At 39.0% G+C, this 27,061-nt stretch overlaps 3 protein-coding genes across 5 annotated transcripts in view; 1 reads left to right on the plus strand and 2 right to left on the minus strand.

Annotated features, from left to right (window-relative positions):
- On the plus strand, window positions 1–24,558 carry LOC135165425 (uncharacterized protein). 2 transcript variants are annotated; one of them, XM_064126699.1, is made up of 24 exons: window positions 1–135; window positions 1,280–1,606; window positions 2,299–2,586; window positions 3,199–5,310; window positions 9,704–9,868; window positions 10,031–10,216; window positions 10,486–10,662; window positions 10,783–10,948; window positions 11,120–11,231; window positions 11,428–11,542; window positions 11,851–11,914; window positions 12,707–13,077; window positions 13,391–13,494; window positions 13,609–13,690; window positions 14,161–14,273; window positions 18,443–18,549; window positions 19,851–20,041; window positions 20,313–20,585; window positions 20,873–21,238; window positions 21,422–21,717; window positions 21,911–22,106; window positions 23,165–23,313; window positions 23,377–23,535; window positions 23,851–24,558. In XM_064126699.1, the coding sequence occupies exons 2-24, from the start codon at window positions 1,379–1,381 to the stop codon at window positions 23,969–23,971; spliced, it is 6,141 nt and encodes a 2,046-aa protein (XP_063982769.1). In that variant the 5' UTR covers window positions 1–135; window positions 1,280–1,378; the 3' UTR covers window positions 23,972–24,558. The 2 variants fall into 2 exon arrangements, with proteins under 2 accessions (XP_063982769.1, XP_063982770.1); XM_064126700.1 differs by having other exon boundaries at window positions 12,767–13,077.
- On the minus strand, window positions 5,393–8,472 carry LOC135165427 (carbohydrate sulfotransferase 11-like). Of its 2 annotated transcripts, XM_064126708.1 has the most exons (6): window positions 8,131–8,463; window positions 7,914–8,062; window positions 7,594–7,765; window positions 7,314–7,473; window positions 6,535–6,734; window positions 5,409–6,245 (listed from the first exon to the last, which is right to left on the minus strand). In XM_064126708.1, exons 1-6 carry the CDS (start codon window positions 8,275–8,277, stop codon window positions 6,018–6,020), a joined length of 1,056 nt encoding a protein of 351 aa, XP_063982778.1. In that variant the 5' UTR covers window positions 8,278–8,463; the 3' UTR covers window positions 5,409–6,017. The 2 variants fall into 2 exon arrangements, with proteins under 2 accessions (XP_063982776.1, XP_063982778.1); XM_064126706.1 differs by having other exon boundaries at window positions 5,393–6,245; window positions 7,314–7,765; window positions 8,131–8,472.
- Window positions 24,364–27,061, minus strand: part of LOC135165428 (icarapin-like) — a 17,315-nt gene continuing 14,617 nt past the window's right edge. Inside the window, exons 3-4 of the mRNA XM_064126709.1 lie at window positions 26,594–26,703; window positions 24,364–25,100 (exon numbers count right to left, since the gene is read on the minus strand). Of these exons, the coding sequence (XP_063982779.1) occupies window positions 24,822–25,100; window positions 26,594–26,703 (389 nt within the window). The 3' untranslated portion in view covers window positions 24,364–24,821. The remainder of the gene's footprint in view (window positions 25,101–26,593; window positions 26,704–27,061) is intronic.

Consider the following 27,061-nt stretch of genomic DNA (forward strand, 5'->3'; position numbering starts at 1 on the left):
GAAAACAGCAGTCACATGCCAGCTGTGGTCGGCCGAGTTCGCGCTCAAACATTCACGAGTGTTTTCGTTAATTTTTGTTTCTTCATTTGATTAATAAAATACAATTAATCAGTTCCCCCCACTGTAAATAAACAGGTGATTTGAATGACTTTTTAAACTGAAAATTCATGAATGAGTAACGCAAACAATAATTGAGTTCATTGAGTCGGAAAAAATTTGTTTTTTGAATAATTTGTTTGTTTACATTTTCCTGGATTTTTTTTTTCATCAGTTGAGATTGGAATGAATTCTATGATCATTGAAAAATGCGCGAAATGGCCTCGTATAAGGTTTCTTCGATCACGTAAAAATGCCTTTCGTGTGTACCACTTTCTTCAGCATTTCGTGTCTTGAGATTAAACGATAACTGTTTCGCCGACTTTCCGTGTGTCCTATGTTTTTATTTCCGCGTAACTTTGCGAATAAAAAATTGGAGAGTTCTCTAGAGTTCTTTCTGTCGAGGAATAACTGATGCGAATTTAAAAAAAAAATTCTGGAATAAAAAATTCACTCTCTGTCTGAATGATCTGACTGACTGAGTATTTTTTTCATATTTCACCGAATAAATTTCCACTCCTTATAATCGAAGGAAAGTGATTTACAATAAAAGATGATTTATTTCCACTCGTTCTACTTTACATGATGACATTACCAGTGAAATTCTCAACCTCATTAATAAATAAAAGCCCCAACCGATTTAATACCAACAGCCGAGTTATTGAAGCCCCACCTTGAACCCGCACATTTAGTCGAGACATTGAGGTACCGAAGGTATAACATAACTACGATGTGGAAAACGGTATTAGGCCTTAACCAACTATAAACTTGAAACAATTTACTGTTACTCGATAAAAAAAAAACCCTTATGCAGTAATCAGCAATCTTAGCCGGGTCTCGTCGATATACGTTTGCCACTGCCACACGTGTCTTCAAACTTGAGTGTCTTTTTATTGTTAGAGTTTCACTACTAATTTTGCCAAGTTCTAAACGTAAAAACTTCCTTGTTCGACAGAACTACGTGGAGGATGATTTAAATACTTCAATATTTCCTGGTGCCTGGAGATTTTAATGAACAAACGCAGCATTTTCAATTTTCAATTTTCGCTTAATAAAATTTAATTTCAATTGCGATTTGAATAGTTCACTAATTTTTTTATTTTCATGACATCGGTTTAGAAATTCAATGATTCATTTTTAGAAATTGAATGTATTTTTTGGTGAATTGAATGATTTTTCCAAGGACGAAACTGCTGGGGTGGAGAGAGTGACAAAAAAACCGTAAAAATGTGACGAAAAATGCTGCGAGTGATTGGTCCAGCGCGATGAGACGTAAAAAGTTATGTCCGGGTGTATCGAGCGTCATCAGGCACTGTCCCCGATGACCGGATCAACGGTGGGGCATCTCCAGCCCCAAGTCGAGGAACCTAGACCATCTAAAACACGGGATATCAATAAAGAATTGCTGTCACCCCGTCATCGTCGTATGCGACAGAGAATGACACCTGTTCCACCTGATACCGAGAAGATCGATCAACCAATACAGCTAACACCGGTCTGGGAGCATGTGGTTTGTCACCGAATTTTCTTCACTCCCGTTATTCCCCTTCGCAAACGACTCTCAACATTTCCGCCGAATATTTTTTCCCTATTTTTAGATAAATATTTAGGAAGTTGAAATAGGGGGGAGTGATCAGCGCTAACGTGATAAAGTCCGCGCCTACTATTTTTAGAATATCTCAGAACCTATTGTGTTTACTAAAAAATGTTATAAACCCTTTTTCAACCCATGAAATTTCCCATAAAAAAATGTTTTATGACACTTTTTTCTCGATGCACTCGTTATCAAGATATTTCTTATTAATTCTCTCGGCCTGGGTAGAAATTATAAAGAAATTTAGAATCTCCTAGAATTTTTCATCACTTGATTTTGATCTCTGAACAACAACCCCTCTGAAAAAACTTCCCTTCAAAAAATATGTTAAGAACCCAAGGAAGGGGAAAAATCATAATTAACCCGATAACATCTCTATCTCCAGTTTCCCAAATAAATGAAAAACCGTTAGAATTTTCAAAAAATATCATAAAGCTCCTTTTCATCCCCTGAAACTTCCCCTCAAGAATATTTTACGATTTTTTTCCCGAAGGCACTCGTTCTCGCGACATTTTCCCTCAATTCCTTCGTGCCAGTTAAAAATTAAAAAGGAAATTTGAGTTCTCCAGAGCAACCCTTCAGTAATCCCTTACCCTAAAACAATTCAGGTACGCACGCAACAATTTCCCCCCGACATTGACAAGCGCTCGACCTTCACCGAGATATCCGAAAGACTGCGCGATCCAGAGTGGGAAGTGCGTCAGCATGCGCTCAGAGTTCTAATTGATGTCCTACCAACATTACCAAAGGAACAGCTTGATAATATTCTATCGCCAGTTGTGCCAGAGCTCACCAATAACCTGGGACACTTGGCTCCAGCTGTGCGTAAGGGTGCTATTGATGCATTGAGGGTTTACCTTGTCTGCAGTGAGCAGCGCGAGATAACCGTCAGCAATGTGAGTGTTAAACAATTAGTATTTTCGAAAAAATAAGAATTTAAAAATTACATCGCGCATTCTCATTAACCGGGGCCGGAGCGAAGAGGGCGAGTCATAAATCTGTGAAGTTATTAGAATTTCTGGAACAAATAACAATTGCCGCTGTTACATGATATGAATGACCGAGGAAGTGAATAAATTTGCGTTTCATCGATTTATAAAAGCTGGGAGTTGTCAGGGTCGAGATTTATGAGAAATCAGACTGAACTTTATTGATTGATTGATTAATTTTATTACTGTACATTATGGGCTATGTGGGTGTATCGATAGGACCCACTACACTGACCCGAGGAAAGGAAAGGAGAACGCGTTGTTAAAGTCATTTTTTAAATAAAGAATAGAACAATTGTTAATGAATGCCCATTTCATCCCAGGGGTCTATATTACCTCATCGTCCCGTAATCGTTTTTTAATAGTGCGACAAATACTCGGATAAAAAATGTGGAAAGCTGTCATTACTCTGTTAAAAGTAATTTTCGACCCGACCCTTCGACATTTACTCTTGACTTCATCTCTGACCGCCCATCAATAATAAATTCCCCTTCACGAAGATGTTTTTCACTTTTCCAGCTCCTCCAAAGTGGTTTATCTCGTCAAGATCCTCTGGACCCTCTCCAAATCAGCATCGCCCAGGGTCTCATTCTCAGCGCTCCCGCTCTCCTCTACCCTTCCCCAACGACTCCACCCCCCTCTCACAGTCTCTTATCAGCGACGATAACAGCTCTGGCTCACCACCTGATTCAAATACACCACCAAGAGGCAGCACTGACGTCCCTTCTGAAAATTCGCGACGCAATTGGCCCCGACAATTTTGCCATCCACCTTTCGGAGCTCAACCCCACTGCCCTCAAGGACTTCCAGGTACTCTGTGAAGTCTGCAAAGTCTCCGAGAGCCCGAAGAAGAAGCGACATAGGTCGAGGAGTCGATCGAAATCCCCCAAAATTGAGGCGATCAACGGAAATGTCATCGAAATTGAAACGAATATTATTCAAGGGTATCATGAAGGTCAACTCCAGGGTGACTCCGATGACTTTGAGACTTCGGGAGCAAGAGTCCTGCTGGAGACTGAGATTAAGTTGAATGATGATACGGCGATAACGATGACTATTTCCGAGGAAAAGGACAGCTTTCGGGATTCCAATGATGAAGTTGACGATGAAGACGAAGGTCAGGATGAAGTTGATGATGAATTTGAGTCCAAGGACATCTGGATTGAGAGGAGGAAGACGCCGAGGCGGGTTCATTTCGGTGGGGAAATTGTTAAGATGAGGACACCGGACTCCGATGACTCGGAGGCACTTCATATTGAAGTGAAGAAGACAAGGATTCCCCTTCCGATAGCGCCGGTAACGAAGTTGCCACTTCACTTGACAAAACCGTCATCGAATCCTGGCAGTCCGAATTTATCGAGATCGAGTAAGGTCTCAAGAAGATCGAGGTCGGCTTCGATTAGTCCGAAGAGGGAGTTCTACGTTCATGATGGAAGTTTAAGTCCAAAGAAAGGAATTTTGACGAAGAATAATAGTCATTCGATGACCCGAGTGAAGTCGACTTCTCTTGATGGGGTGGGGTACTTCAACGGTGATCTTGATAATGTCTTTGGGACGAGGGAGAATCGAAGTTGGTCGTTTGAGATTTTTGAGGATCTCGATGATGATGTTGATCCCAGGAAGATTCTCCATGTGAATGATTTGAAGTTGGAGAAGAAGAAGAAGGTGAGGAAGAAGTCATCCAAGTTGATTTCACCAAGAAAGGTGGAAAAATATGAGGGAAAAAATTCCGGTGGGAGTCGGGATGCGAGGATTGAAGGAGGAAGTGATGTATCGAAAAAACTTGATGATGAACTTCACAACGCGAAGTTACAATCATCGAAATTCACGACAGGGAAAACATTGGAAGAGCCTGGAAGCAAAAATCTGGAAAAAAATAAGGGTGTGACAGGGGAAAGGGCTGAAATGACAGATAAACTTCATGATGAACTTCGTACGATGAAGTTGGAATCATCAATACTGACTTCACCCAGAAAATCGGAGGGTACAGCAAATGGTAATGCCGGGAAAAATGTAGAGGTGAAAATTGAAAATGAAATCTCGAATAAACGTTTCGATGAACTTCATAAACCGAAGTTGAAGTTATCAAAATCAGTTGCGTTGAAAAAATCCGAAAAAAATGAGGAGAACATTAACAGAAAAATACCGGACATGAGAATTGACAGGAATGAAAATTCAAGTGAACTTGATCATCAACTTCATAATGAACTTCACTTGACCGGAAACTTAGCAATCGACAATTGCGATATGGATAATCGAAATTTATCGAGATGTTCGAGCTCAACTTCACTTCAATTAACATCATTTGAAAATTCAATTGACAGTGATACGAAAAAAAAATCATTACTGACAAAGAATTCACCCAGAAAGACAGTTTACGAAAGTTTTCCAAGAAAGGAGAGAAATTATATTCTCATGGAACTATCGAGTCCTGTTAAAATGAGTTCGAGAAGTCGTGACGTCTCGCCTGAGGGGGTAAGTGAACTGAGGGTAGTTGGTGAGGGGGAGATGAAAGAGTTTGAGGGCAAAAGTTTTGAGGAAAAGAGTGGAGAGGGAGAGGGCAAGGGCGAGGCTAATTGGGAGGATCTCGGACTCGTCACTCAGGATGTTCTTGATGATCTCCACAACAAGGTACGTTAAATTCAACCATATGAATATTTTCTCACATCCAATGGGGGCGAAAACCACCCCCCACTGTACTTTCTAAAATTTTAATTCCCATGCACTGGTCCCAGGCCCTTCTTCATCCGATAGCAGTCGAGATATTCAGGGGCTATTTCCCTGAGACAACAATATATTAAAAATATCTGAGCAATAATAGGGGCAAAAGGGATTCAACACTCGTGTTTTGAATCGGAAATTCTCCCACCTATCGGATGGAATATAAATATCTTTCATTAGCCCAACTTGAAAATTTCGAAACTGTCCTAATTCAATAATAGTCTCGATAATGATCTCGCGGTAGTTGAATCCATCATATTCATGGTATTCAGGGTGTAACGACGGAGAATAAATCACACTACTTCGAAATGTTGAATGGTTGAGGCATGCGACGATGATGACAATCGCATACGAAATCCATATCTCGAATACTTCATTCAAAGTTCGGCCGAGATCGCTTTGATATAAAGCCGGACAGTAAACTGGGTCGATCGATTTCACCGCCCCATTCAACCCCACCCCATTTTGCCCACTCGAAAGTTTGTGAAACACCAAGACGGGCGGACATTTTTTATTCTTAAACATTATTTTAATGCTTCAAACGGGGTAATTCACCCCTACAGATCACCACTGGGACAATGTAATCCCACCATTATCCAATCCTCATTGATAACTCATTAAATGTCCTCTGAGTATTGGTAGTAGCTGTCTGGAGTGTAATCGAACATCTCGAAGTCCAGTTTAAACTTCTCGTACAGCTGAGTTATGTGATCAGGTGTTAATTGACTGAAATAGACACTCGAGGCATCTGATTGGCCTCCACTGTGCCTCCACATGGGTTTTATCTTGCTGGCCAATCCCATCCGCTGAATTGCGAAGGTCTGATCATCGTTCAAGGTCTCCACCTTGGAAAGTCAAATTTCCTCTCTCGATAAATTGGAAATTCATTGATTCTATCAGTGGAAAAAAATCGATTCGCTCGAACGGGGTCGAAAACGACCCCAGGATATAGTCAGAAAAGTTTCCGGTTCCGTTCACCGGTCATAAGTCTTTTATCTCCGATAACAACTTAGATCTGAACGAAAATATTTCGCATTTTCTGATGCAAAAATTATGCACTAAACATTACCACATTATTTTGTCATTTTTTTGGTTTAAAAATTTTTGTGAGACAGTTCGAGTAAATTGTATTACCTTTGCGATGATTGTGTAATTAACGGAACAGGGGGTGCAATAGAGATAGTACGGCATCCAGTGATCGTCCCCATAACTTCCTAAATCAGTGTCAATTAGATACTCAACAAATTCTCGCCAAGTTGGCTCTATACCGGTGGGCCTTGAAACACCCTCTCGGTGGATAACTTGATCCTCCCTCGGGGGTATAAAACTGTCATCTGCAATGAATATCCAGTATCACCCAGTGCATCGAATATCAACAAAAATATCTCACGCTCCGACAAATTTATTTACCGAGAGAATTAATCAATCAAACCAGAGTGAATAAATTCGCAAAGGGAATATAAATATTGGAAATGAAAAAAGTCTCAATATTTGGTTTATACTAGTGAACTCCACGGGTTTGCAACCGCAGGACGATTCTCTCACACAGAATAAATGTCAAATAAAAAAATCAAAATTTTCTGCTTCGAGAAATTCAGAGAGGAAATGAGTGAATGACATTGAAGTGGGGTTTACAATATTTTGTTGAACAAGGGAATGACTATTTCATCGGCTATATTAATAAATGCCACATCAAACGCAGGAAATAAACAGTTGTGTTGCTCTGAGTGGAATCATCACTAATAAAAAGTTCAGTAAATGGAATGTTCGTTCGAATACCGGTATCACCAGAAAATATAAATTCCCACAAAATATTTCGCCAAAAATATAAATACTAGACCCCGAAATTTTTTTTTCAAACATATTCCCTCCAAGTGAAATACACAAACACTCCAGTTGAAAATAAAAAATACCTCGGTATTTCTGGACAATCGTAGCTCCGTATTTCCGATAAAAATGCAGTGTACCATGCTCCCTCCCTGCCATCGAGTTCTCGAGTTTGTCCCGATAAGCACTCAACAGTCTCTCGAAGGGATGGCGAACGACCAGAAATTTTGTGGTATCCCTCATCGCCTGGAGGATAAAGAAAAGAAAGAAGATGAAGAAATTGATATGTGGAAACAGTTGACTTTGGGGGCGGAAAGTGGTGAATGCGAAGAAAGGGTACTTGTTTGGCATTGTATTTTCAACGACCTCCTCGGCTTCCGGATAATCCATCTCGGGTATTAGGCGTCGGGCTATTGTCGATATCTGATCTTTGGTTTTTCTCAGCTCAGTCTCGGATATGTTCATCAGAAGGCAAAGATTGTGCAGCCATGTTGTCGAGCCGGCTTTGTAGATCGGGCAGTACGATATTTTATGAATTCTGGAATTAATTAATTGGCGGGGTGGGTAATTAATGTGGGGATTGATTCATTATCTCTATTGGTCCAATACATTGATACCTTTTGGGGTGGGAACCGCCCAGGGGTGTGTCACCTCTAGATGCCACATTAATGGGGAATTTTACTCACGTGTCGATGTAAAATACTGAATATTGAGGTGCTGGCGGATATTTTATCATCTCCCTCTGTGCTTCCACTTGATAAAATCCCAAATTATAACTTTTACACGTCTCTTCAAGTTTTCGTATTCTCCTGCTATTTCGCGCTTCCAACTCGCGCTGACAGATTAAAAAATTTTAAAATGAGAAAATCAATTAAACCAGTTGCTCATTCGAATGGAACTCACCATTGCAATTTTATCGTACTGTACTTGCCCTCCCCCATCGCGATGCATCACATGTTTCACAGAAACAACCACAATAATACCAAGTACACAAACAAACACAAGAAGTAATAGAATTAACTGTCTGAATTTCCTACACATGTTACTCATTCATCGATGATCCTCTCACCGAATGAAAGCGAGAATCTTATTCCTGTTTAGGCCGGCGTTGCCGCAAACGTTCCTTCTATTCCCTAAACAAAAAACCTGTATTACAACTGTCTGAAGAGTGCAGCGAGACCTTGAAGCGATCAATGCTCTCGTGTGAATACTAATTGAGGCCGGACAGTTCTTCTCCGCTCAAGTTCAACTGGGTGTAATGGGTAGAATTAACATTAATCGTCAATCGTTGATGTCTTTGAATATTATTGACGATAGAAAATATTTTTTCGACGTGTGAGAAAATTTCAAAGACAAATTTAATGACTCGTGTCGCGTTTTTGAGGCTTCTCTATTTTATTTTGAAGCTTGTGGTAGACTATACATATAATATGTGATATATATGAAAAATGGGTATGAGAAAGTGATAAGTCTGGTAATTAAAATATTTTTTGAAAGATTCTTAGGGGCTAACTTTTGGGGGTATTATCATGGGATACAATTTAATTGAGAAATGTCCTTGAGAAGGAACCACCTTAGCAATTAGCATCCTCATGGGACTGTCCCCCCCGGACATCCTCAACTGGGCAAATGCTTACTCCACGCATTTTCTTTATGTCTCGTTTTATTATTCATCAGGAGCCATAGAATTTTTCACTCCCACGTACTCACCTTCTTTCAGCCCTTTTTACTGAGATAAAAAGTAAGTGGACGCCGGGGAGATCGATGCCATCGATTTTCCCAAGACCCAAAGCCCACGCTGCTTTAAAATTGCGGGTAATCTTGAAGTGCCATTATGCGGAAATGAGAAAGCAACTATTGTTAGTAATCTTAAATTGAAACTCATGATTATGCTTTTATGTTGCCAGGTTGGAAAAGAAAATTTGAATTTAATTATACGATATTCAAATTCGGTGTAATGATTTCAACATTCGTGATTGATAACGGAGATGATTGAAATTTAGTAGAACTATATGCGGATTGAAGTATAAAATCGTTAGGATAGAACAGATTTGCTCGTAATTGCTCATAACTCAAGAGTCAAGAGAACAAAGAAACAAACTCAAAGTTTCAAAGCTCATATTTTACAGTTCTGCCGCACTCGATTCCCAATCGTGAGCCCCTTGTGATGAATATAATAATTCATTTGCTAACAAATAATTAAATATAATAATTCATTTGCTAACAAATTCACAAAAAAAGCCCGGAATGAAAAATTCAGGAATTACCGAGTGGAAACGTACGATGAAAATAATTAGGCACGTGTTGCGTGCTGGCGATCTAGCATAAACTCTTATGCAAGTGTAATATGCAAATTCTTGGTGGATTATTGCAATAATTTAGCCCCTGTCGTCTTATCAGATCTGCACCCCTTCGTTGCATTGCTGAGTGAAAGGATAAAATGCTGGTTTATTGAGAAAATGTCTGTTTGTTAAAGGAGGACTGGAGGGCGCGAGTGAGAGGGCTGGAGAGGGTTGCATCAGCCCTGAGAACGTCCTCTGCGCTCATTGCCATTGAACCCCGACTTGGATCCCTTCTCCAAGCGGTTCTTGGAGGCGAACGGAGTTGCAGGGTGGCTGCTGCCGCCATGTCTGTTGCTAGGGTAAGGGTTCATGAGCTCTCAAATTGGTCATCAGGGCCTTGCGAGTGTCACATGTCAGAATCAAGGCTTTAGGAAAATCAGGGATGGAATAATTAAAAATCATTTGAGGGGTTGTTGATTGACACGACAAGCTGGTAAACATTTTGATGAATTCCCTGGAAGGTGGTGATAGCTGGAGTCTCGGAGGAGTCACTTAGACGGCGACTTCCTCAAGTGGCTTGGGGTCTGAGCAGGCAAGGGGGTCCAAGCGCTGCTCAACTAGCTAGACTAGCGATGCTCCGTCTTCGGCCAGCCCTTTTCCTCGAGCAACTCCTCCAGCCCCACTGCATCGACGCCAGAAATGCCAAGGTAGATAATAAAAAATAATCAGTATCCAAAAACTGCACCCAAAGGGCCCAAAAAAAATTTAGAAAAATAATTACTTCTTTGAAATTCCGTTGGAAAACCTTCAACGCATATTTTCTTGTAAAAGCCTTTACCGTTTATGTAATTATAAAAAAAAACACGAAGGTATTAGCTTCGTTCTCTTTGAATAGGTAAATAAATTTCTCGAATTCCCCTCATTACCTCATTACCCCATTTTTTAAACATTCATTCTCACTTTTAATCCAATTGAGACGCGAGAGAACGCCCTGCAGCTTTTGATCTTCTCCCTCGTAACATTTCCGAGTACGGAATTTAAAGTGGAAAACGTTGCTAACAAAGTGGCACTGATGGTCGGCGACAGAAGAAGAAGAGTGAGACAAGCTGCCCTGGATACACTGGCCGTACTTGCACAAATTTACGAGCCCGAGGTGACGTCAAATGAAAATCTTATTTACGGTTTTATTATGTAACATCCTGGTGTTGTAATTTATTTATGGTGATTAAGACGTACAGACGTGTTTTATGCTTTTGTTTCTAATTTTCTTCAGGAGGTACTGCAAGCGGGTAATAGAGCTGCCAAACAGCTCAGAGAGGGCACGGATATGGTGGCAGCTATCAGGGCTAGACTTGCGAGAAAATCATTGCCCATGGTTTCGGCTGATGGACTTGTTGTTTATGGATTGCAAATTTCACCGACTGTACAGATTGCCACGGGTAAGACACGATGTTCGCACCCTTAATATTTAGTATCAAGGGCTCGATACATGGGAGGAACAATTTAATTGAAATTACCAAGAAAAATTGTAGGGAAAGTTTATAAATTATTTTAAAATCGACTGGTGAAGAGTTTGCTTTGAGATCATTTTATTCTCGGTTGCATTCCAGGGCCTGATGTCGACTGGATCGTTGCTGGCAGTGGCTCAGTATCTCCAGGAACTGGGAGAGCGAGGGGACAAGTGATACCCCCCAACGTCAAGGGCGGCCTCGATAAAAATAAGTAATTGACTGATTCCTTCAATTTCAACAAGAAAAAATTATTCTATTATTTTATTTTCCATTCTTCAGACATCTCTGTCACAAAATTGTATATATTTTCGCCCCGTCAACTGGTATTTTATCCTCCCCATCAATTTCAATAACATTTAATTATCAATCCAATTTATTGAGAATAATTCTGCAATACTTCTGCGTAGGAATGAACAAGGGAAAAGTTCCCCATCATTGAGACCGAATTTTATCGCCCAGGGAGTCTCTCTGCATTCGAAAAACGAACGCCCAGTGGGCTGGCAATTCGTTCCACCAGACAAAGTGAGCATTCGTACATTGTTTATTCATTTCCATCAACTCCCCTCCAATTAACCTCATCATCATGAATAAAATTCCCCCACAAATTACACATGTCTATTCCGTTAATAAACTCTTAATAACTACCAAGTAATCATTGAAATTTCTATTTGTCCCAGTGAATGGAGAAATTATATTTCTCTTTCGATTGAATTGTCCTGAGGCCAGATCCAACATGACATTCACCATTTAGGTTGATTAATAGTGGTGTACTATTCATAATCAACATTTATTATTCATTCAATTTCTGATGAATTTGTTGTACCTTTCAGGAGGGAAATAATTCGTCTCAGGATATTGAGGACGACTACAGGAACGAGTCGCCAATATCTATCGGTAAAGTCTCAATCGGTTCTCATTTAATATCATTTTAGATATATTTCAGTCGTAATGATGGATAAAAAGGTCACAGTTGTCTGGAAAATTACTGACCGATTTTTCAATCAATGAACATTCGAGGAAATGTGATATCTCACCTCAATAATTTATTTAATCTCAAATTCTGAAATTAGCAATTTAAATTATTGAATGTTGAATGGCTTGTGCCCGTTTGAATTGTATTGAATGGGCATTTAATTTAGAATAATCTGAAGATTATTTTCGTCACTTATCAGTGATAACTTCGTATAATGTTAATAGACCGAATTGAAAATCGAGTAGTATAAGGTCTGAATACTCCGGCATATACGACTCCTTCTCCTCGCACTTAGTCGCCCCAACTCCATTGAAGTTACATTAAATTTGAATATAATGCGAGGAATATCGACTGAAATTAATCATCAATTAAATTCATAATTACCTCCACAGAATTGGCCAGTTCACTATCTCGGTGCTAATAATACGAAATAAATAATGAACATGCACTCTGCTAATTAACGCGAGCAGTCTCTCATCATCATTATAATGACTGACAAGTCTCCAAAAATTTTCAACAAAATTAATTAACTACCTTAGATGAAAAAACAAAATTTACAAGTTTTCAAACTCCACATCAATTTCCCAAGTATTCGACACTTGTGTAATTGATATATTAATTGAAATAAGTATTAAATAAATATTATTCTTATTCACAATTTCGATTCTAATGATTCCAACTAATTAATGAATTCGTACTGCTTTAATTGACAGAATCAAGTAGTGTAAGATCTCGATACTCCGACACGTACAGTCCATTCCTCTCGCCCTCAGACACCCCTGGAGACATTTGTCCAGAGCCCCTGAACTCCTCACTCCTCAAGAACGACAAGGACGTCATCATGAAGCAGAGGAAGACTGAGGAAAACTTTCACCGGAGAATGGATCAGATTTACGCCGAGCGGAGGGATGATGTGAGGCTTGAGTCAAGAATACCTCTCCCCCAGTTCATGGATCGGCACATTGTTGTTAGGCACAGCACTGCTTATCAACGACGACGACGTCAAGAGGCCGAGGAGGCTCCACCCTCGTCTGCACCACACACGTCTGCTGGACCGGGGTGTGGAGCTACCAGGGAGCCTGAAGTACGATATCACAGACTTTTTTCGCAGTTATTTCGCTGTTCCAATTAGAGACTTCTTTCCCATTCATTAATTTTCAACAAAGGTCTCAGACTTTACATTTTTTTTTGTTGGATAATAAATAGTTTGGTAGCGTATTTCTTCCCATAATTTTTCAGGAACAAGAAGGGTCAGTTAATTTTGTTAATTTTTTATTATATGTTTGATCAGACTATTTTGATTTGTGATCGTCCTTCATAGAACTCCGCCATTTGTCTTGCTGAAGTTCGTTGAGTGCCACTCGTCTTCGCAAATAAAAAGGAAATGTTTTTTACAGATATCCAGGAGATACAGAAGTGATAGAATAAAATTTTCATCGCGACCAGCCTCCGAAGACCGTTCCCGAGCATCCCATCAGGGGAATTCACCAATTCGAGAAGGGTAAATAGATTATAAAAATGTTATACCCGTGAAATCGTGGGGTGAATAAAAAGGAAAGGTCTGGTTTATTATTAATTCGCAATTTCGTCTGTTCGTTGACATTTATCACGGTAGGTTCGAGTCACTGTACCGTAACGGGAGACGAAGGAGCGTTGTGAGAAGTTCACTGGAGCCTGAAGAAGCTGTTACTACCTCAGTGAGTATTTAATCAGGGGATTGTAAATTTGCTTGAAATGTTTAATTCGAAATAATTAGTAGACAAAAAATTCCATAAATTTTCGGATGCTCTGCACCTCGTGAATGGAATCGTTTGAATATTCGGTAGTCAAAATATTCGGACATTAAATAAATATTTTAAACAAAATCGGTGCAGGGTGAGGAACGTTCCGAAAGAATTACTCAACACCTGAAGGATAAATATTTCATTTGGAGTTACGAGGTCCTCTCACACCCTCATTGTTATTCTAGTTAAAAATTAATGTTTTGTATGTAATCATTCAATAGCTAACACGACACACCGCAATCTCGTTAATCATTCCTCCAAAACGTCATAAATGTTTCCCTAATGAACCGCAAAATCATCTTTAAATCACCCCTGGTGGCTTTTAGCCCGTCATACATGAATTTAAAAAATAATTTCAATTGAATTAATTTGTATCCACAAAGGTCGAATCGAGGCGCAACAGTTCATCGCATTCAGGATCGATGCACCCGGTATTTTCACAGGTTCAAGCGACTGACCCGAGAGCTCCCCGTTCGCGCACCCCCACGACCCCGAGGTGAGTTGCTTTTCATCACTTAAAACACGTGAAAACAGAATTATCGAGGGGAAAACAGAAATTTTCCTCACGCGTAAGAGCATGTTAGAAGTCACCCCTGTGGCTTTCCATGATTCATCGACCACAGTCACCGCCCGGAATAGCTCGCGTGTTAAGATTCAAAAAGTGATAACGAAAAGTAGTCCAAAACACTGTTTCAGGCATTTTTCCACTTTTCGGGACGTTAAAAAAATGGGAATTTAATAGTTATGAGATTCAGGTGTCAAAAATGGGTCAAATTCGTCCAATTAATTCAGCAAAAAAATTTTGCTATTCAAACAAACTCGAACCGACTTCCCAGGATTTTTAGTGAATTGCGTTTATTAGAACTCAAATTATATACATATCATTTTAGATAATAATACAAATTAAGGGGTTATTGTTCCGATCTTTTTATTAATAATTAGTAATATATGAGGGAGAGAATGAAGAGAGTCAGCGATGTTAAATTCGGTCAAGTTCATCCCTCAAATTTCAACTGAAGGTCGTGTTACCAATTCAATTGATTATTCAATATTGGGCAGTTGGTACCCGTCAGTGACAGAAGTTCGTAATTATTGAAGACACCCCTTGCATCCACACGTGATTAATTCATGATTTAACGAGGCTGACGTCGATTCAGGACAAATTCAAGGCCCAAATTGCCTAGAGCTGTGCCCATTCGTTCAGTTCAAGTACACTGGGGTAAACACGAGTGTATAGGTCAAAACTTTGTGAATTATTCCGGTGATTATTCAATTTTTCAATCAACGTTGCAACTTTGTAGTTACACTAATTTTTTTCACCTCTATTTTAGCTGTCGACTTTACTTTGACATTTCCCCTTGAAAATATGCAATTATCTCAATAACGACTCATCTGATGGAAAAATATGATCAATAGTTTTGTGAGGGGAATCTAATTCTACCCAAAAATGCTATTATGACATTTCTTTCTAAAACCACCCCTAATGGAGATAATCCGACAGAAACGGAACGGGACAATTAATTTTTCTCCTTTTATCGTTTCCCTGAAAAAAAAATCAGTGAAAAAATAGGAAAAATATTCAGTGAGCAAGAAAATTATCGACAGTGCATACAAACTTATCAAAGTACATGGGCTTGAGTTCCTGGAAACTAATAGTAAAAACGAATGATCGATATGTGTATAAGCTGAATGGCATGCGGGACCATTAGGTCTCTGAATCCTGAGTTCCCTTATCTTTCGTTCCTCCTCACTGAATAATTTACCCGCACACCGCGTTAAACTGACTTTCGTGGCTTACCATGGAGGAAATCAAGCCACCAAGAGCTTCCTCCATCGGGTAATATCGATTCCGATGGGAGCCGGTGGGAGGTATCGGTTTGGAGAGTTTCGAGTTGGCTGTTCTGACACTTGTCACTCTGTTTCTTTTTAGAGGATCGATCCCGGGGCACTTTCTATAGTTTTACTGAACTTTTGAGCTCTATCCGGGTATCAGTTCGAATTATCGATGATTCAAAGGGTTTTTACTTTAAGGATGTTCAATTTTGTCGAGATAAAAAATTTTTATCCACTTTTTTTCGAATTTATTCTCTCAATTATCTATTTTTATTTGTAAAACTCTTCAATTTTATGCTCTCTCGGGCCCTCGTCATTATCATTATCATTTTTTGGCAGAAATATTTTTGTCAGTTCCATTTATAAGTCAAAAATAGATATACAGGGAAGTTTTGGATAAACATATTGTTATTTCCTCCGAAAATTCTCTTGTATTCGTCATCGAAATGTTGGAAGAAAATTGGAGCGTCGTGAGACTGACCAATAAACACACTAGTTATCATAAACGCTTGAAAAGGGGAATCCATCATCCCTCCCACATGCTTACCCCTCCACCTCGTTGTCGACCCTTCTTATCAGTGGTCATTCGACGGATCTGACTACCATGTGTCCCCCAACAAGCACGAAAACCCGACAATTGACATATTGCGACGGCAATCGAGTGCATACAACTGGAAAACCCTCCCCACCTCTGGCAAACTGTCCAGCTATTCCCCTTTCCCTCCCTCCACCCCTACCAGACCTTGGAAAAATTCCCAGAAATCGTATTGCCTTTTGTTTTTTTTTCAGTATTAAAAAGACGAATGACAGAAGGATAATTTATCAGAACATCTCATGTCAAAACTGCAAAAGTTACTGGGAAGTTGTAAAAGGGTGCAACTCTCCCCTGTCTCCCCTTTTCAACCCCAGAACTGCCGGAGAAAAATTCACATAAAAATTCATCCTCTCTCCAACCCATTCTCCCTCTCGTCGATTTTGTTCAATATTCTGTCTGTACAAAATTTATAAAAGAATTACTTGTTGTGAAATCTCCGGTCCAACTATTCCAACCCTTCGGCATCTATGAAATTGTTCACCCCATCCACTTCTTCCTCTTCTCTTCATCCGCATTTTTTTCAAATTGTTTTTCTTTGTAGAAAATATACATATCCAGTAACAGATAATGTCTGAACTATTACAAACCCTTTACATACTCCAAAATATTTTTTTCATTTGTCGAACCATCCCCTAGTGAAGAATTATTACTTTTTGAAAAAAAAATTGAAAAATCGCCAGTTAATTCTGCTGTTAACACAACTCAAACGGTTGAAAATTCACGGGAAAAGGGGTAAGAGTAGCCAGGAGGGGGTGTCAGGGAATGAACGAGTGGGAGAGGTAGAAAGGTGAAGGCGAGTAGCCGGTGGGAGGTGGGGTTGAATGTATTTTTCCCCCCTATTTCTCAGCGGTCAGCCCTGGGTTAACGTTTCAGCCCTATGCGGGCTATTGGCCAGTCGTGCGTGCTTTAGTGCCTGTGAATATGTCGAGGACAGTGAGGCATAGTCTCTTTCCATTTTCATTAAAATGTTGTTATTACAACTATTTACCCCCCAGTCATAACCGCAAATGAAGCGTAACAAGATACAATTTTTTTTCAACATTTATTTCCATTGAAATTAGCGAAATAAATTCAATCGAGGGAATTAATATGTCAAATTCAATTGGGCAGTAATTAAATTCAATTGAGTTATTTCAAATAGTCATTGAAATTTTGGGGAAATATTGGACCAATTAGGAGTTGCGAATATTCATCGCGATTCCGCGAAAATTAATTCTTGTTCAATGAATTTCTTTTGTCAGATTCATTATGAAAATTAGAAAAATAATTGCGCCATTTCGGTCATCAATTTCATTCAATTTGCTTAATTGACACTTTGACCGATTGATGAAATGTTCGATGCCATTTGTTCGTCGTTGCAATAATGTTATTTTTTAATGGAAAATCAACTGAAGTTTGTTCGAGTTAGAAAATAGATCAGGGAACAGGACGAAATGACGAACTGAAAAGTTGAAATGATTTTGAAATATTGTGTTTGGCCTAGTGCTACCAAGGACAATGACAAACCACTTGTTAACACCCTCAATTACGGTAATAACACAGAAATTTTAAAAAGTGCCTTCCGATGTTGTCCGTGTGCATTCAGGCGGAGAAAATCCGTTGGGGTTGAAAAAATTATTGATAATGGATCAATTACCAGTGATATCGGTAGAGTTGGTACACCTGTTATCGCACTGAGACTGAATCAGAGCAGTGACTCAATGTATGTTTCACTTTAATTTCCTAATCTCTCTCCTCTTTTTTCAAGCTTTTTGCGAACTTTGAAATTTTTAACAGTTTTTTTTGTTGATTTCGGCAATTAAAAAAAATTAGAATGACGTTTCTGAAACGGGGAATTTCCCAGTAGACGGATAGTGAAGGGAAACGGACCATCAAATTGTCGTTCACAACGGAAATTTCATTCCTGAAAAATACGTTTCAATTTCATAGATTAATTTATGGGTTTTTTAATGCACGAAAGATTCCACATTTTTTATTATTCTCTTTTTACAAATAGCAATGCAGTACGGGGTAGATGGTCGGGTCAAATGACCCATCATATTGTTTTTATAGCTAGAATTCCACCCTTGAAAAATACGTTTAAAGTTTATTTAAAAAATTCTTCAAGGGCTTTGACATATAAACTTTTCATATTTTATTTTTAGACGTTAAAAAAAAAATTTCACGATTGTCTACCAACAAGATTAACCACCCGTCCAATAGCAAAATTGATTATCATTATTTGCTTATTTTTACAGAGAAAAAACAAATGCAGACGATGAAGATAATGAAATAAATCGTTACACGCCGCAGTCAAATTCTTATCACATCGAGGCGCCCAGTGGTCAGACCTCTCGGTGCTCAGGTAAAAAGTTCATTAAAATACTATCAGATCGACCTTTAATGTTAATTCAATGACTCACGATACGTCTGGCGTATCGCATTACCATATAGGAGTAATTTATTTTCCCGAATTCCCCAGGTGAAAATTTTTCCATTCAATTTTTTTTTCCCTCTCCAATTTCTCCTCTCGATTTTTTTTTTCATTATTTGTAATTGTCTGCCATGGAGTTGGCCCCGTGGTCAACTCCCTATTTCCCATATACATGTGGAGATACAAAGTGGAGCGTGAGGTTCTTAACCTCAGGCATATGTACACACACAAGTGTTATGGCTTAAACCGAGACAATCCTGGGAGGGTTTACGTGTTTTCATCCAATCGATAAAATCGTGTTGGTCAAGTCTAACGACCGGGAGCGAATGGCCGTCTCTCGACGCGAAAAAAACTACCTCCAGGACGAAAATAGAAAATTATTTAAAAGCTTGATAAAAACAATTAATTTTTCGCTGTTAAGTGTCCGGGAGAGGAATTTCCGTTAATTTCCAATACCCGTTGTATCAATTTTCCCATAACGTAATTTTTAATGACCGAATTAAAGTGCTTCAGAGATGGGATTTGATTTTTTTATTTGAAAGAACAATTGATGACGGATTCCATTAAGGTTTTAGCTAAAAATAAGCTTAATCAAATCCTTAATTGACATTAAGCTCGCCACTCAGGTCCACCTCTCAACTAAAATCCAGTTCCGCAACTAAATTCGAATAATGTCTCAAATTAAAATGGTGTCTGCAATTGAGGTCGTCTTTTTTCGACTGAAAAGACTTATTTCGGTTGCAAAAATCGCATTTTCACCGCGGAAAGTGACAGAACTTCACATTAATGCTTCTCATTCAAGAATTTCTGTTGGTGCTAACAAGCAGTCGCCCTTCCCAAGGGGCCAACCGTTTATTCTTGAAGAAAATAACATTCTAAAGAATACATCAACCATCAAATTTTCCCCATCTCTCCAACAATAATAATAATTATAATGAAGTTGTCAAAAGCGAGACATTGTTCTTGTCCCGCCAAATACAATAAAGTGAGTTAGGCACCCACTGAACTTGGGGGGGGGGGTGAGGGAGGATTTAGCGACAAAGGCCTCGGTAAATGGGTGCAAGAAGCAGTTGGGGGCCCCCGTAGGATAAGGGATGGGGCGAGAAGAGGGATGAATGGAGGATGGGAACAAAGGAGAAGGGATAGCTAGATTGATTCGATTTATTCTCGTATACGCTTCTGGAGTAATTCAATTTCTAACGTAATTTGATTGTCCCACCCCACCCAAAAAGGTACCGATCATGTGCCTTACGGTACATCGAGTGACTCGTCCAATGCTGGAGTGGATCAGAGTGAGACTGAAACGAGAATCATCGATAATGGCAGCGACGAGTGTAATGAGGGCGATGATACATTCGAGGAAAAGTCATTTGATGTCATCACTGATTCCACAAATCCATCGAAACACAATTTAATAGATCAGGTAATTAAGGAAAATGAAAAGAAAGATATAAATTCGGGGACAAATGGGGCTCCGTCAGGTGTCATTGTTTATTTAATTATCTTAATAGAGAAATAAAATCTTCAAAAATTAGTGAGCCAATCGATTCGTTAATTTTTAGATGGAAAAAGCCATAAAAGTTGGACATATCGTATTTTGCAGATGAAATTTCCCTCCTGTTATCGTGATAGAGATAACACTGGGATAGAATTATCTCTGATTTTTTGGTAACTTGATTTTGGATTTGTTTGAGGTGCCGTTAACCATTTTATCGAGTGAAGCGGACTCGACGGACCAGGAAAAGGATAGTTGGGAAAAATCGGGGGGCTCTAATGATAGTGACGAGAGGGTTGAGCCAGTGAGACTGGTGAGGTCTGCCTCCTCAGTTGTCTCGAATGAGACTAACTCGACGGACTCCACGACTAGGATAAGTGGCAGTCCAGTGCGTACTGATGGGATCAAGGGGATTGCCTTTGATCAGCAGAGCGTTGGCACTGACACAGGGGATGCCCCGGACATATCATTAGTGAGTTAAATAACGCTTAGACTGAGTTTCACTGGTTCTAGTGATGAAAGGAAAAAAGTCGATTGATGAAAACTTCATTGTGAAGGATTTATGAACAATAAAATTAATAAAAAACAGTAACTTTATTTTGAAGAGTGTGAGGGTGTTAGGCAAGACTTGCTCATTAATTTTTTTTCTCTCATCATTGATCGCGTATAAGGCAGAGCTTGTCAACATTAAATTATGAAATCTGATCAGCATGACAGCAGAAATGGAATTGTCGTAATAACAATCACCGGTTATTGTAGGAATTTGATCGAGGATATTCGACCGAAGTGAAGATAGATATTGAGTCGAGGGCAAGGGCTTCCATTCATCCAGAGACAAAGACACATTTCCAGCAGACGGAATCCCGAGAAATAAGTCCAGACGGACGATCATCATCAGTGGAAAATGACAAGATCACCAGTGCTGTTAATTCTCTATCAATAATCGTTGCTTCACGTCCCCATTCACGTGCCACTACAGCTGAGTATCGAGAGCCTGAGTTTCAGCCACTTGACTACCGTCAACCGCACGCCGACGAAACCACCACTTCCGCTTCAATTTTTCAAGTTTCACGTACCTTCGAGGGGACTGAGTCCATTGACGTCACTACCGAGCAAGTTACAGTGGTCTGTATTTCAGAGAATTCAAGGAAATAAATTCCATTTGCTTCACTCGCAATTCTCCAAGTTCTTCAACAATGTTTTTATATTTTTTTAGAATTAAAAAAAAATTCCTCTGCGTCTCGACGAATGTCCTTTCAGATTAATTCTCGGGGCATTACTAATTACGACGGATTAATCCCATTTTAGGCAAGGAGCGAGAGTTTCACGGAGCTTCCAAAGAGCGAGGACATTCACGTTGTTACGATCAGCAAAGTCCAGCGTCAGACGACGCCCCAGAGTGAGAACGGAGTGCTTCAGGATGTCGTTAAAATCCACGAGATTGAAACCACCAAGAGATTACCATCCCGAGTTCCTCGGAGTCGTATGAAATCACGTCCTGGTGTCAACAAAATTACACCTTTTGGTAGTCATGCGGACAAGACACCAGCAAGATCTAAGCCAGTTACCCTGCAGTGTATTTCGCAGTTGGAAAGCAGTGACTGGTAATTCTGAACTTGATTTAATTTTTTTTAATTTAATTTTCTTTTGATTTTTTTATTTTTAGCCAAAAAACATGGATTCTAAATTCACTGGAGCCTGAAGCGTAGCTTTTTCCCACGTCATGATGAAAAAAACGTCATAATATTTTTATTGATAATTTATTTCCCTAATCGTCTTCTTCGTCTGTTCTCCCAGGGAAACAACAATTAGGGGATTAAAGTCTCTATCAACAATAGCTCGACAACAGCCTGATCAGTTAGATAGCTGTCCCCCGGGCACTGTTGGTCGCCTATTAGGCCGGCATGTCAGAAACCTGCGCTCTCAGGTGGCTCGAACTGCATGTCTCGCCGCTGGCGACGTCTTCGGCTCCCAGGCTCGCTGTATCGATCAGGTAAATATTAAATTCCTTGTTTTCGTAGGTAAAAATTGAGTTATTCAGTGAATAATTCATGGAGCTGTCCCCCCTCGAGCAAATTTCCTGTTTACCACCCCACGTGTGATGCAAATGCACTGCAGTATTTATCACCCTGCCGACTCCTCGCCACCAGAAGTTGGGAACTTTGAAAAAGGAAATTCCGATTTTACAATCCAACTTTTTTAAGGTGTTGGCGAAGAATAGGTGACGTGAATATTCAGTGAAATGGAGAGGACTCTTTTTATGGTCAAACGGTAGCTGGCGAAGGGTCAAACGGAAGAGTTAAATGAAGTACTCGGAGGGTTGAAAATATTTTATAGAAAAAGCTCGCGAATTTGATAGGATATTTTACAAGATTTTTATTAAACTTTCTGGTAGTTTTCCCAGCGATTCTGTGGAGCCATTCGAGGGCTTTCCGTTCCTTTTTTATTATATATGTGTACGTGTATGTGTTATTTATTATTTATTATCATTTTAACTTTTCGAAGCTCGAGTCGACGAAAATATTGAAAAATCGTGGACCTACAATATAAATGAAGAATAATGTAAAAAGCAAAAGAGAAATAATGGAAAAGTTGAAGAGGATTATGACGACTCTGAATACATTTTTCAATAATTAACTCCCCATTGTGAAACCCTTTGTTGAAGCCATTAATTTTTCATGCATTATTATTGGGATGAATGAACGTCAGGAATCGTATACTTTTACTATTCTGGCATCCGTGAACAATAATACAGGTCCTATATTTTACACAGGAGCTTCCTGTCAAAATCATCGGAAAACTGACAGAAAGTCAATGAAATATCGTAACGCATTAGTTAGATATTTCCCGAAAAATTGATATTCTCTTCTTTTTCTGGTGAACTCTTGAAAAAATTATTTCACCTCAACCAATATTGGCTTTCCCTAGATAATTCTGCCCTTGTCTCCCCCAATGCCTTCGCCCTATTTTCTCATCCCCAAAAATAACAGACACTAATGAATAAACCAACAACAAATATCTTGGTAATCAAATATTCATATTTCTCCTCAGGACCTTGACGACATTGCGGGCCCCCTTCTGCAGAGAACAGCCGACACAAACAAATTCCTCAGGGCTGACAGCAACTCAGCTCTCGATCGCATGATCGAACACATTCCACCTCATAAAACAATCACGGTTATTGTTCACCGTGGTGCCAGGTACATCATCATTTTTCAATGCTTTCTTTCTCGATTGTTGAACGGCGATCATTGTATTTTCAGTCATCAGAATGCAGTCGTGCGTGCCGCCGCTGCCAGGCTATTGGCCTCGGTTGTCGATCGAGTTGGGGCTGATGTGGTGATGTCTTTGCCGAGGGAGGTGAGGGATAAATGCCTTGGGGCTGGGGCCAAACTATTGGGGGATGGAAATTTAGAAGCAAGGTAAGTAAGTTACTGTACGAAATTATTACTTGGAAAAAACTATAAAAAATTTAAGTCGGAAATTCTTCGGAGGAGAATTTTACCACGTGAGACGAATGAAATATATTTCTGAAATGACAATTATATTTTATCAGTTGATTCCACAGAGAAAGGAACACAAATATTTCCACAGATAAAAGAATATTCGGTAATCAATTTTCTGGCTGTGATTGAAATATCGAACACTGTAAAATAAACTCCTACTCTCCAGAAGTGACAGCTGTTTGATTCCATAAAAAATTGGAAAATATAATAATGATTTTCTGTTCATTCCAGAAATCACGCAAAATCAATGTTCAAAAGACTCTCCAGGTGTGATGGATTCCGTCGCGCCCTAACGGATGCCGTACCCGAGGCGACCCTGCGTCACATCGACAAAACCCTCCGATCCCTCTAATCCCCATAACTGAAGGGAAATTAACAAAATGTCAATAAAGCTCAAATCACAAAAAAAATACTGAAAGTCTGCAGCGCCTCAAGCCCCAACAATTTTCCACTCCGAATAGCGAAAAAAAAATCCTGAATGAGAGAGCAGACGAGATATGCAACAGCTTGAAGCGAAACCCCATTTTTCATCTTTTTATTACGTAACCCGATTATTTATAAATAATCGACGAATCCGTCCAATTTTTGTAATGAAAATTGCATCACATTTTGTAATACTGTTTCATCAACCTCTTTGAAGACAGTCATTTATATTTATACACGCGATTGTGTGACATGTATAGTTGTTTACGAAAACAAGAAATGAAATGAAATAAATGCAATTGAAAATATAAAAAAGGAGGATTTAAATATTTCACATTTTTATTAACATCTTATCACAATGACCACTTAAATAAAAAAAAAACATCACTCTCCCTAAATACTAAACAAAAATAAAATCAGATATAAATTCACAACTCGAAAAGTTTTCCAGTAAATTGAATATTAAAATTACTCGACGAGTTTATCGCTAATTAATATCATTTTCAATCGATCAACTTTATGATTAATTAATTGTGCATAAAGTATTGAAATGAATATAATAGAATAATAGTCGTTAATAATAATACAACAATCATACGAATTTTGTTTGTGAAACGTAACGACCTGAATTAACAATTTCGCATTGAGAAGTTCTCGATTGCTGCAGCCGATTGAGAAAAATCAATTCATTTCATTTCACGCCATTAATTTAGAAACAAATGTCAAATTCCTTTCAGTTAAACAATAAGAAGTAAATTACGACAGAGTACGGAATGATCTTAGGCTTTGAGTGTATCAACTTGGCTGTCTGGTATTTCATTGTTGCCAGTGTCCTCAACGGTCTCGACACTTCTCGCTGGTGTTGTTGCCTCCTTGGTTGACTCAGTTGGTTTATTATCAGTCGACGGCTTATCAGTCACTTCACCACTGTCCTCAGGTACGTCTCCGTCATCCTGTGGCTTCACATCTATAATGCGAATGCGGTAGAAGGAATGGCCGTTGTCACTTGTGTTGTTGTAGGTTGTGTCATTTATCGTTATAACATGACCATCAATCACCTGTGGAATAAGAGGTGAATGTGTGTTAGAACAATCGGAGACGATGAAGTTGGGAAGTTGATGGAGTTGACGAGAATTCCTGATACTAAAAGAGATAAAAGACTTTTTTTTATTCGCAGGAGGTCTTGGAATTTATACAGCCAATGGATGAAGCCAACGGGTTCATTTAAATGTATCAGAATAATTTGTACTCATTCTGGAGTAATAGAACGATTCGCAATCAAATGAGAAAGACAAAGATGTTTTTCTATCAGGTATTACATCCCATCGCCAGGTACTACATTCAGTCTCAACGAGTATCAATTCCACCAGTTTAAACGAAATAAATTAAAATAGAGCTTCTGATAAATAGAAATATCCACAATAGTTGTTAAAATAATAAGAATACTAATGATAGTAACACTGCAGTTGATTATGCTATTTGCCGAAACATGAAAAATTAGAAATTCTTATTTTTTCAGCATGGAAAACTGCAGCTCTTTTCTCGAGCAATTACGAGTCTATTTTATTTTCTTATTTTTTTTTCTACTACGGTTGGGTATTTCGTTTAATACAGAAAATTTCCCGGCGTCACGCGATATCACTGATTTTATTTTCTTTGCTTTTCCTACTTTTTTTAATCCCTCCCCCTTTTTTTACACTGTTCTCGGTGTGTTACTTTCGTTCCTGAGTAAGTGGAGAGGCTCTCTCGTATTTCCTTTTTTCTTCCACATCGTTCTACCCCCCTTCCCTCACCATTTTATTCTTTATTTTCGTCTTTTTTTCTTTTTTAATTCTACCTCACGTTGCAACACTGTATTTTCGTTTGTATTGGACTGGACTCGATGAGTCCTCCCTGTATAAAAGAGGAATATGACGCTGAGAGATGCCGGTGGGGGTGGGACGAAAAGGGGGTGAAGGAGAGATCGAATTTTTAGTACGGAAGAGGAACAGAGGAGAGTGATTGGCGGACATCCCATGTTATTATTAAAGACTTTTTTTCAGTCTTTTTTACCGAAAAACGTGGAGCAAATGGAGAAAAAGTACAAAAGAGTGGATGAGAGAGTGTAAAGAGAAGAAACATTGAAAAAATATGAAAGAGAAATTACGGAGAGAAGTTGAAGGGGTTTGACGTCAAAGGAGAATTTAATGAATTTGTATTGATTTTGAGAAATTCCAAAATTATTTGAGGCGAAAGCAGATCTGTAGAAATAACGCCTGCTCATGATCTATAGAGATTAATTTATGATTATGAGTGGTTCATAATTTAGTGAGGATATGGGAGTTCGAGTATTGGGAGTTGTGAGGGAGAATATGAAAAAAAATATGAATAATTTTTATGCTGAAATTATGAATTTCAGAGATTAAAAAATAGTAACAAATTGATACATTTATCTGCTGGGAGTCTTTAATATTAAAGAAGTTGTATCAATTTCTCTTCCACATTGAAAAAAAATGATATATCCCAAGGAAGAAGAGAGCCCAACCAGTAGAAAAAAGTCTTGAAATTGTACCTGAGTCGTAGAGGTTGTGTTCGCACCCTCCGGGACCTTGGCCCATGGGACTAGTCTGCTTATTCCACCGAGAGATCCTGCCATCTGCTCTCTGAGTTTGACCATAGCCCCTGTAATGCAAAAAACGAAGGAATTTAATGAAGTGGATATTTGCTGCTCCTCATAACATTTTTATTCCCTCAGTTAGCATTTTCATATAGTCCCTCCTGTTGTCGATTTCACCGAATGATTTCATCCCCCCTAGTTAGCTGTTGTCTCCCATTGCCATTTATCCTAGTTCGCCTGTTAAAAGGAGAAGATGGAAAAATTGAATAGGCCAGAGCGACTGCCATTGGTTGGCAATTATGCGAGAGTCCTCGGAGTTAAAAAAAAAGTCTCCCTTTTTTTTTCTTTTATCACGGCTCGGAGCGTCCTTTATACCTCAGTGGAGACGATTATTCGTGATCTTATCGATTTTGAATGAACCTG

Source organism: Diachasmimorpha longicaudata, chromosome 8 (assembly GCF_034640455.1).
Source record: "Diachasmimorpha longicaudata isolate KC_UGA_2023 chromosome 8, iyDiaLong2, whole genome shotgun sequence".
Lineage (NCBI taxonomy): Eukaryota > Metazoa > Arthropoda > Insecta > Hymenoptera > Braconidae > Diachasmimorpha > Diachasmimorpha longicaudata.

Coding starts and splice junctions, on each gene's coding strand:
- LOC135165425 (XM_064126699.1), top strand. CDS start 1,379: ATGTCCGGGTGTATCGAGCGTCATCAGGCACTGTCCCCGATGACCGGA. Junction 5,311..9,703: donor TTGATGATCTCCACAACAAG/GTACGTTAAATT, acceptor TGTTTGTTAAAG/GAGGACTGGAGGGCGCGAGT. Junction 10,217..10,485: donor TCGACGCCAGAAATGCCAAG/GTAGATAATAAA, acceptor AATCCAATTGAG/ACGCGAGAGAACGCCCTGCA.
- LOC135165427 (XM_064126706.1), bottom strand. CDS start 8,277: ATGAGTAACATGTGTAGGAAATTCAGACAGTTAATTCTATTACTTCTT. Junction 8,063..8,130: donor AGTACGATAAAATTGCAATG/GTGAGTTCCATT, acceptor TTAATCTGTCAG/CGCGAGTTGGAAGCGCGAAA. Junction 6,246..6,534: donor ATTACACAATCATCGCAAAG/GTAATACAATTT, acceptor TGACTTTCCAAG/GTGGAGACCTTGAACGATGA.